Source organism: Mesoplodon bidens (assembly GCF_964165515.1).
Source record: "Mesoplodon bidens genome assembly, chromosome: 7".
Classification (NCBI taxonomy): domain Eukaryota; kingdom Metazoa; phylum Chordata; class Mammalia; order Artiodactyla; family Ziphiidae; genus Mesoplodon; species Mesoplodon bidens.
Window position 1 is genome coordinate 104740388 of NC_138164.1, and position 11349 is coordinate 104751736.

At 46.6% G+C, this 11349-nt stretch overlaps 1 protein-coding gene across 1 annotated transcript; it reads right to left on the reverse strand.

Annotated features, from left to right (window-relative positions):
• Positions 1–81: 81 nt before the first annotated feature.
• BTBD18 (BTB domain containing 18) lies at positions 82–5275 on the reverse strand (the record flags this gene model as incomplete). Its single annotated transcript, XM_081239309.1, has 2 exons — positions 82–2135; positions 5152–5275. The coding sequence occupies 2 exons, from the start codon at positions 5273–5275 to the stop codon at positions 82–84; spliced, it is 2178 nt and encodes a 725-aa protein (XP_081095435.1).
• Between the last annotated feature and the right edge of the window lie 6074 nt (positions 5276–11349).

Sequence of the window (11349 nt, forward strand, 5' to 3'; positions counted from 1 at the left end):
ATGTGCTAGCCCGCCCGTGTACCTTCTGTTAGCCAACATTTCCCACCCTCCCAGTCCCTCTAACCTGCCCTCCCCACTCCACTACGTTAGTATGTCCACCTCTGTTTCTGACTCTGAGGAAGGGTCCGGCCATACGGAGGGAATACTCACGGGCACAATCCCCTCTGACATCGAGTCCACCACATCAATCTCTTCTTCAGGGCTAGCAGGAAGTGGATCCAACAACTCAGAGCTGCCAAATCCCTCCTTGCTTGCCTCTGGAGCAGGGTATAATACTTCATCCCTAGTTAGGGACACTTCCAGCCCAGTCTCCACCCAGTTTGAACAGGGAGGTGAGAGGTCCCCGTAGGACCTTTGGGGAGGGTCAAGGGAGTTGATGTGGAGAAGTTTGAATCTCTGATCATCCAGTGGCTGGGAGCTGGGAATTTCCAGGTCTGGAGTCCAAGAGCCTCCCACTGAAAGCACGTCCCCTTCACTCACCTCAGAGGGCATGACAAGGGGGATAGAAGGCTCAGCTGGCCCTTTGTTCTCACCAGCGGGTTCCTTTTCCAATCCTGTGATTTCCCTGGGCCAGAGCTCCACGTCTGGCAAACACCATTCTTCCCCTTCAATCCAGTTCTTGCCTGTTTCTGTCAGGTGATAGCTAGGGGTCCTACAGCCCTCAGCCCAGGGACTCTCCAGAGACCCTGTGGGTGGCTCGATGTCTGAGCCACAGAGCATGAAGTCCAGGATTTCCTCCAGCTCACTGGTGGCAGCAGGGCTCGTGATCCGGTACTCCTCAGCCTCGCACGGCTGCCTGAGCAGGGCTGTGTCAAATGCATAGGGCTCTCTGCAGTCAGTAGCCAATCCCGGTTCCTTCCCTATCAGCTCTGGACTGGACCCAAACTCGGACTTCACCCCTGGGTTGTCTGGGGAGTAGCTAGCAGAGAGCAGAATGTCTTGTAGCCTAGAGTGCATGGGGGAGTCCTCACACAGCTCTGTTCTAGCAGATGTCATTTCCTGCTCCTTAACAGAGGACGGTTGAGTCCCTGGAGGCTCTTCTGAGTCTTCAGGTTCTGGGATCTGAGGGCTCCCTGGAGGCTCTTCCGAGTCTTCAGGTTCTGGGATCTGAGGGCTATCTTGAGAGTTTTTGAGGGGAGGCTCTTTAACTACCTCCCAGCAGGTCCCGTTGACAATCTTACGAAGTTTCACTCTGCCAACCTGCCCCTCTGCAGAGTGTGAATTAGGTGCCCTGACTTCAGGGCTCTGCTTCTTGTTCCCACCCGACTTTCCAGGACCAGATTGGCTTGGGGTGCTCTGTAGAGGACTAGTTCGCCCTGTTTTCTGCTTGTCCTCTGGTGCTTCTTTCTTTATACTCTTCTGCCGCCAAAGACGCCGGCCAGGGGATGGGGGTACTGAGCTGGGCCCACTTAAACGGCTGGCAGGCTTGGACGTACAGACATCAGGAGACATCTTTGAGCGGCTCAGCCTGATCTTCCTGGGCAACAGTCGCTCGTCCACAGAGGGGTGCAAGCTGGGTGGGGAAAGTGCTGTAGGACCAAGGGCAGGGTAACTTTTGTTCTCTTTAGGTCCCTGACTGTGGCTTGATGGTGAAGAGCTTTTTTCTTGTGGAGTTGGGCAGGCTCTGGCCTTCCTCTTGAGCAGAAGAGTGCCCGACAAGTTCTCCGTGTTCTGTCGGTTGTTCTCCTGGGGCCCCTCCTCCTTCCCCGAGGACTTCAATCTCACTGCCCCAAGAGGACAGGGAGCCTGGGTAACAGGCAGTGGAGTTCGAGGGCGGCGGATGGATGCCACCACCCTGGCAGAGATGGGAGCCGCACTTGGAGGTTGTAGGCACTCCCTGTTCAGTCTTCGACCCTGAGGGGCCTTCACCAACTTCCCACCCTCTAGATGAAGGGATTCTAGCTCAGATACACGGAGCTGACGGGCAGCAGAAAGCACATCCTGGGCTTCTTCCCGAGATACTTCCATCTCTGAGGTATACAGGAAGTCCACCAGCTTCCTAAGTGTCCTGATCTTCAGGCCCCCCAGCTCGAGCACCACCTTCCGACCCTGAGCTGGCCTCTCCCGCTCCAGGCGCTCTGTGAAGAAGGGGCTGCAGGCCGAAAGGAGGCAGCGATGGGCGGGGACTGCCTCACCTGGAGGGAAACCCAAACACTGAGTTCTCTGTCTCACGCCGACTGGCATGTTCACGGGTTAAGCTCAGGCATTACTACCTAAAGGTGCTGCCTCTTCTCTCAGTTTCCCTCCACAGAAGTAGAAGGATACATTTATTTCTTCTGCCTGCCTGGAATATTCTGCCATTACCTAGCTAACTCAGTTTTTACCTACTTTAGGCTTTCAGAAAGCCTTCCCCCACCCTACCCCATCTGGGTTAGGGGCTCTGTAGCTATCATAGCATTCAGCTATCTGCACTGTAACTGTCCATCTCTTTCACTAAACTGTAAGCTCTGTGAGGACAGAGACCGTGTCCGTCTTGCTCACTGAAGCATATAGCCAGTGCCTGACACAAAGTAGGGGATCAAATACTTGCTGAGTAAATGTTTTCGACTCACACAAGAGTTTAAAACTTTGTATAGAAGCTGCTTGTGGTCCAACAGAAAGATCATGAGCTCTGGATGTGGATGATCAGGGCTCAGTTCTCTCCTGAGCTCTCTCCACTGCCTGGTATCCACTGTCCTGAACAACCTTCTCATTTTATGGGCACTTCATGGGCAATTTCTGTCTCCACTGGCTTCAGTTACCAAAGGCTTGCTGATGACTCCCAGATTCTACATCTGCCCAGGTATCTTTTCTGAGATATTAAGCATGCCGTAGCCTGCATGACTACATGGAGGTCCCACAAGTACCTCCAATGCAACCTTTCTAGAAAGTGAACTCATCATTCCCCACACTCCAAAACTTCCCAATTTTTACTTCAAAATAAGATAGCACATTCATCCAACTGCCCAGGCCTGAAAACCAGAAGTCATATTTGATTCTTTTCTCTTACCCACTGCATCTAGTCAAACATTAAGTTTTTTTAAAAAGCTAATACTTCTTGAGTCCTTAGTATGTGCCAGGCATCTAAGGATTTTAGCAGCATTAATTCATTTAATCTTCACTGCAACCATGTGGGGTAGCTGTCATTACAGATGAGTAAACTGTGGCATAGTGAAGTAACATGCCCACAATTACAGTTAAGGAGCAGGGACAAGATGTGAACCCAGGGCTACAGTCTATGCTCTTAACTGCAGCAAGTTTTGTAAATTCTCTTGAATAGCTCATAAACTATATATTTCTTTCTATTCTCAGTGCCTTAGTTCAGGCCACCATTCCCTCTCTCCTGAATTCCAAAATAGCCTCCTATCTGGGCTCAATAACAATCTAATAATTCTTCTCATTGCAGCCCGAGTGCTGTTTCTAAAGCAGTTAGGGCCTTCTTGAAACCTTTAAATACATTTCCCAGTGTTATGAGGATAAGACCAACTTCCTTGGTATAACACTTCAGACCTGCTGATCTCTCTAGCCACACCTCTGATCAATACACTTATAGCCTGTGCTCTAGCCATAATGAACCACTCACAAATCCCTGGTCACATGTGTACATTTCTGTACATGCTGTTTTCTCTGCCTGGGAAAATCTTACCCCATTTCCTCCTACTTCTATGTGTCCTTCACAACTCACCTATGGGGTTATTTATTCATTTATTTTTAACAGTTGATTTTTTTTAAAATTTATTTTTTGGCTGCATTGGGTCTTCGTTGCTGCGCGTGGGCTTTTCTCTAGTTGTGGTGAGCCGGGGCTACTCTTCGTTGTGGTGCGCGGGCTTCCTGCGGTGACTTCTCGTGAAGCATGGGCTCTAGGCATATGGGCTTCAGTAGTTGTGGCACGTGGGCTCAGTAGTTGTGGCTTGCGGGCTCTAGAGCACAGGCTCAGTGGTTGTGGCACACGGGCCTAGTTGCTCCACAGCATGTGGGATCTTCCCGGACCAGGGCTCGAACCCGTGTCCCCTACATTGGCAGGCAGATTCTTAACCACTGCGCCACCGGGGAAGCCCCCTATGGGGTTATTTCCTCCAAGAAATTGTCCCTAACACCCATCCCCCAACCTACTCAAGTCTGTGAAGGATGCTCCTCTTTTGTGCTCCTGTATCAGCTTATACTTACCCCGATGTTATTTATTATACTGCCCAGTTATCTGGATGCACTGGTTATTTGAACGTCTCCCCTTTACATGGTTTCCTTACGAGGATGGACTTATCTTCATATACACTATATGCCATGCTAGTAAAGTACATTAGCATACACCAGGCAGTTGATACTTTTTATGTTTATTTTGAATTAAGGAATGCATCCCAACTCTGCACTTCCTAAGAGAACCAATAGACAAGTCACTTAACTCTCTAGGCCTCAATTCACTCATCTGTACTGCTGGAACTATGTAACGTTCCACATCTCACAAGGCTGTTATAAGAATCAAATGAGACACTAAACTGTGCTGTATGTACTCTGCAAACTGGAGAGTGTTACACAATGTTGGCTGTCATAATCCTTTTTGATAAACGAAGAAAGTGAACTGGAAAGAGGTGAAGTTACTTGCTCATTTGTTACTGTTAGTAACAAAACTAGGACTTAAACTCAGACTCCTAGTCTTAGGCCTTTTACACTATACCAGGCTCTACCCCAAGCTGATTTAACATTTCAAGTGTAAAGGGAAGGGGTGGAAATAAGCTATATGTTTTTAGGTTTAACAACAAAACAATAAAAGCCATCAATTTGAAGACAAGAAAAAAGGAAAATATGTAATAGTATCATTTAAGTGAGTATCTAATACTTACATTGTGCTTAGTACATTAAAAATACTGTTCTAAGTGCTTTACGTATGTTAACTCAGTGTTCACAACCATCCCACTACGGTGTATCCATGTTTTACCAAATTTCTATGCTTACAAAACTTTATAATTAGTTTCATTTTTTAAGAGAAGGAACATAATCTCACTTTCACTCATTGAAAAATGTACCTGTCCTAGAAACAGCTCTTTACCAAATAGCTTACAGTACTCAAAGGCAGTAAGTACACACTTTCCTGGTTTTCTCCTTCACTGCTTGGCCCTGAAGTCATTTATCTTAGTCTGTGGTGAGTTTTCAATTGAGTCCCTACTAGTCTCTTACCTTCTGCCTGCAGAAGGACATCACAGAACACACCATTCTGTTGCTGGTGATGAAGCTGCAGAAAAGCTAGCCGGAGGAACTGGGGATTCCTGTATAGGATTTTGGGACTGGCAGGAGAGCACATGTTGGTCTCTTAACAAACCTAGGTTTTCATCGATCAGATTCCTGTGGGTGAAATAATACCTTTCAGAAGCACGATTATACCTAATTTTTTTTTTTTGGTCTTTGAAATGACAGGGAAATTTTGAAAGTGGGAGACAAAAGCATGAGTTGAGGAACCATAAGCCCAGGAATTGTGCCAAGGGTATCTTAAGAAAGAATATCCTAGTGGTTACAGGTGGGAGCTCAGAAACAGCCTAGATTTGAATCTCAGCTCTGTTATTTATTAGCTTAGCTGTATAATTTCAGGCAAATGACCTAACTTCTCTGAGTCTTACTTTTATCATCTAGGAAATGGGAATTATAACAGTACTGTACTTACCTCGTAAGGCTGTTTTAGAGACTTAATGAGTCAATTTTACCAAATTGCTTAGTACTGTGCATGTCTGGCACAAAACGAGCACTCCAGAAATGGAGTTATTATCCTTAAACCTTCCTCATTCATGTTGCCAGAAACCCAACTCCTATGGTGCTCACTACTCATATTCTTCCTGAGCACCACATTTCTGAGTTTCATGGGTATACTTCCCCAATTTAACACATTTTAACAAAACACTATGGAGTATTCAATGACCTCTAGGAAGTCATACACACCTTCTTTTCTCTGAGCTCACTCTATCACACTAACCAGCAGAGGGTGCACAGTAAAGAAAAGAAGCTGCTGGACTTGGTGGGAAGGTCTCTCACAGCAGTAAGAAATATTACCACCGTGCGTTCAGATGTTCTTGACCGAAGTGAGCCTGATTCCGCCTGGAAATCGGCAAAGAATCTGGCCTTTAGGTTTGTCAATCTGGTCAGTTCTCTGGCCAACAATAAAGCAAGGATAATTAAGCGTTCTACCCCTCCCAACACAAGCTGGGTATTCTGACTTCAGGCTCACTACGTTTCCAGCTTTTTGCACTGAGATCCCCACGCTCACTGCACAGCTGGTGCTCCCTCTCTGGCACGCAGTTTTCTGTCAGGTGGCACTGAAGCTCCAAACAGTTCACGTCAAACTATCAGGAAAGAAAACAGTGGAAAGGTAAATTAAGGAACTGTAGGCTCAGTGCCATCCCAGCCAGAGAGATGGGGATGGAGGATGGCAGCTGTTGCAAGGGCCCAGAGGTAGGCCCTGGGGGAGCTTCCCAATCCACCAGCACTGGGCCTTGTCCCCAGACCCAACCTGGAAGAGCTCTGCGGCAGGAGGTGCTCCTGCTGTCCTCTCCGTGCTTGGGTCCTCGGTTCAGCCTGCCTTGCTTCCTCCCAAGGTCCAGGCTCGTGCGGGACGGGGCTGGGGGTGGGGGTGGGATTTAGCAAAGCTGCACAACGTCCTGAGAGTTCTCCCCGTCCAGAACCAAGGGAATCGGGGTTGGCGGGGGAAAGCAGGGCTTCAGGGAAGGCCCTGCAAAGCTGGGCGCCTCGGCCCAACTCCTTTGAAGAGAGAGCTCTCGGCGCAAAGGTTTCTGGGAATGGACCATGGGGATCCCGGAGGCCTAATTCAAGACTCACCCAACACCGTCACCTCCGGCCGCACGGGCTCTGCAGCCACTCCCTGGTGGCCTCGTCCTGCCGCAGGCCCGGGGATCCTTATGCACTGGGAAGTGGTGACAGCAAGGCCCTGAGGCCACGCGGCCGGTGCCACACACCTCGCGCCACCTTTCCGCTCACCGCACGTCGCGGCCCCGACGTCCTTCCTCCTCCCCCAGCTCGCGGGCTTACGTCTGCCCGAATACGTTATCCCCATTGGCCGAGGCTCCTCAAAGAGCCAATCACAGGACGAGGAGCGCTTTGGGCAGGAGGCTAAGTCTCGAGGGACTTGGAGGCTGCGGGAAGGCGGTAGGGCTGCAAGAGGAAGGGGGAAGGGCCCACTCGGAAGGAATTCTTCTGGAAGCCGGCCTCGTCCTCTGTACCCAATGAAAACACACAGAAAAGAGGCTCAGGACTCCCAACAGGGCAGCCTCCAAGGTGGTAGAAGGGCATCTGCGGCTTCCCTTTGAGGAGGCTGCGAATGGCCTCGGCCCCACTAAGAGTATCCCAGGCGTAATGGAGGAGAAGGCCTCTGGGTGGCTCCAGTCGCACCTTGTCCCCCATGTCTCTCACTAGATGTCTCCTAAGGCCAGGAATGTTCTGGAACAAGGTCCTCGGGCTAGTTTCTGAATTCAAGTTTTTCACAGATTCCACTCCAGCCCCACATCTCGGAGACCTTGTGACCCAGGGGGTGGCAGAACTTTCCGTCTGGAGGGGGTCACCGGTGCTGATTTCCTTCGCACACTTCCCGACTGGAAACAGCTGTTCTCAGGGATGATATCAAAAATTAAAAGATCTCGAGATTAAACATTTAGAGAGAATGCCAAGCCACTTTAGAAATCTGGACAGCTGCTCTCTCCCCCGTTCGCGTTAGGACCCGGGTCCCGGCTTCGGGTAGCTGACTGGTATGTCCAGCGCTGGACGGAGCCGGCTGAATCCAACGCCACTGGGGACAAAGTGTGGTGAATTCGCCCGGAGCAGCCCCCGCGGAGGCCAAGGAAGGACGATGCGTAAGAGAAGGGGAACCTGCCCACGGACAAAACATAGAGGGGTGAGTAGTAGAGGGCGCTCAAGTGTATCTTTATTGATATTTTACACCTTTTCAAAAAGGATTTGAGGTGGTTGATTGAAATATGGGGGGTGGGGGTGGATTTCCAAGTCAGGTAATATTTTCCCTAGTTCGAGGCTCCTGCTCTTAAGACGAAGAAAGAAACAAGGAACAGAAGACATTTTTGGTTGCCGTCATATTTTGAAGAGGGAGCAATTCGTGAAAGAACATAAAACTTAGCAGAGGGACAGGTTTTAGATGTTGTCAGCACCCACACACACACAAAGCAAGCAAGCAAGGAAGAAAAGGCAGAACGGTACTTGTTCACGCATCTGTTACTGTGGAATCAAGACTGGATTACGCAGGTGCAATACCACTATAGGTGATGCTTTGGGGTTGTAAAGAAAATATAAGTAGTACATCTCCTCATGAATATATTGTTATCAGGATTAGATTAATTTTCAAGAGGTAGTGAGGACTCACTTCTTGGTTTTATGTTTGTTTTTTTTTTAATCCAATTTTAGTTAAATCTTGTGTTAGTAGATTTTCTAAAGGGAATGATAAATGGCCATCCTACGCAGGGCTTCAAAAACGACAAACTTTGTATGGTAATGTGTTGTCACCAGAGGGTAGAAAGGAGTAAAAATGTTTTGTTTGCCTTTGTATGGATAGCCAGTGTTTTTTTGGAGTTGGATTTTTAAAAATTTCTTCTCCTTGGCATTTATAGTTTTAGTCTGTTTTAGAAGTAGAGCCATCACAGCACAGGGCTCTACCCTACATAATAATTTTAACACTTCTTTTTTAAGTATAATTTTATTTCACGGCTCTTCCCTAATCTTTCACCATTTTATGGTATCTTTTCTTTGTGTGTATGTGGTGATGGTTGTTGGTGGAGCAGTTAAACTCTGAGAGTTGTAAGAGTGAGCGCTGACTGTAGTCTTCCATGCATAAAAAACAAAACGAAACAAAACCAAAAAGCAAAAACGGAAAGAAAAAAAGCCCCAAACAAAAACAACCCCGTATCTCTGAACACATCCTCAGTCCATGGACTTCTCTCCATTTTTACTGCTACCGTCGTCAACTCCATATCACTGCAGCTTGACCTTCAAACTAATTTCCTTGCTTTCACTCCTGCCCCTACTTTTTAAAATTATTATTATTTTTAAAAATTTTTATTTATTTTTGGCTGTGTCGGATCTTCGTGGCTGTGCACGGGCTTCTCATTGCGGTGGCTCCTCTTGTTGCGGAGCACTGGCTCTCGGTGCGCGGGCTTCAGTAATTGTGGCTCATGGGCTCAGTAGTTGTGGCTCACGGGCTCTAGAGCGCAGGCTCAGTAGTTGTGGCGCACGGGCTTAGTTGCTCTGCGGCATGTGGGATCTTCCCGGACCAGGGCTTGAACCCGTGTCCCCTGCATTGGCAGGCGGACTCTTAACCACTGTACCACCAGCAAAGTCCTCTTGCCCCTACTTTAATCCATTTGTCACATAAGCAGCCAGATCTTTTCAAAATGTGGACTGGATTATGTCATTCTGCTGTTTAAAATCCCCACGGGCTTTCTTCTGCCTAAGAATAAAATCAAAACTCCTTTCTCTAACCTATAGAACCCTTCATATTCTGATTCCCACCTACCCCTCCCTCCTCATTTCCAACATGCTCTGCTGGATCCAGTATGTTTCAGCCCCGCACTTTAGGGCTTTGGCATTAGTAGTTGCCATTGCTTATATTTTCTCATGGTTGGCTGCTTCTTACCATTCAGATTTCAACTTAAATGTCACCTGTCCAGAGAGACTGTCCCTGACATCCAGTCTAGAACAAGCCCCAAGTCATTCTCATCAGTCTGTTTTGATCTCTGCATAATGTTCCATCTGACATCTTATCTGTTAATCTTCTGCAACTGCACCCCCCCCCACCACCCCAACTAGAATGTAAACTTGAGAGCAGGAAACTTGTCTATTTCATTATCCTTGACGTCTGGAAGAGTGGGATGGTGCTCAAAATAACCCAGAAGGAACTAGTCTTTTTTCTGTTCACCGAGTATAAACAGTTTTTCCCTCAGTGAGTATTAATCCTTGTGATTCTTTATTTGGAGATAGCTGTTTGAGATAAATTTAAAATTTAACAACTTTTTCACCACTGAGTTAACTTTTTTGACTCGTATATAATTTTATTTTGAATGTTATCTACAAATTCATTAATGTTAAATGGCTTGTCCAGGATTATATAACTAGTAAGCTAACAGACTTCATTCATTTATTCATCTGTTGCTAAATATGAGATACAAGGCTGAGCTTTGGGGATACATCATAAACTAGAAAGACATTTTTTATGCCTTCATGGAGCTTATCTTCTGGTGGGGGAGACAGGAACACACACACATACATACATACACACGAAAAAAGGAAGGCAAGATACTTGCAAGTTAGTGGTGGTGTGAAGGAAACAAGACTAATCCATCTCGAGAAAATCATAGCATGTTCTAGATAATGGCTGTGATCTAGGAACCAGTGAATCAACAAACATATGTGTTGATTGTTTTCCTTTGACAATCATCTTTGGCTTTTTTTTTTCATCTTTGGCTTTTAAACTTGCTATGTAGGACTAGGAATAGATGGAAAGTAGAGGTAGAAGATGTGATAAGGTAATTGGAAAAGATTCTTAGACAATGAGAGTTAAAGGCTGTTTGTTTCTCTGTCAAATGTATTCATTTTCTATTCTATTATAGTTTGTTTAAACCCCATCAGACAAGTGCTGTGATGTCTGTTACGTCTTCCAGCACTTCTGAGAGAAGTCCTTTTTGGCCACATTAGACCAAATATGAGGGTATATGAGACAATAGACCAAATATGAGGGGGTGGATAACGATCAGATAAACCTGATTAGAAGGGCACTTTCATCCTGAGGAGGAGCGGAATTCCAGTTTAGAAAGATAAGGAAAGGTCAACTTATGGTTAATAAGTGTTACTTTAATGTATTGGATGAATAGATATGGCATCTTGAAAACAGACGAGGAACTTGGCCTTTATCCCGACCACAGTGTAAGGTAATGGAAAGAGCATGGGCCTTGGAGTCAGACTGATGAGGCCCTTACTCCTTAGCCAGATGAGCTCAGGTTCGTTTCTTAACCTTGCGGAGCCTTGATTTTCTCGTCTCTAATCAGTGGTAATGCTTTCTCCATGGTGGTGTTTTAGAAGTTAGGGACAGTGAGTGCAAAGTGCCCTCACGTGATAGATGCTTCATTTATTGGTTGCTATTATTGGGCAGTGGTGAATCACTGAAAGTTTTTTGGTAGGGTAGATATTGGTAATAATAACTCATTCTTATTGAGTTTGTACTATATGCCATGCATTATTTTAAGAACCTTATGTGTATTTTAATTCTCACAACCGTCCTGTGAAAGAGATATAGCTATTATCTCCATTTTATAGTTAAGAAACTGAGTCACAGAGAGATTATATAACTTTTACAAGGTCACAAAGTATGTAGTA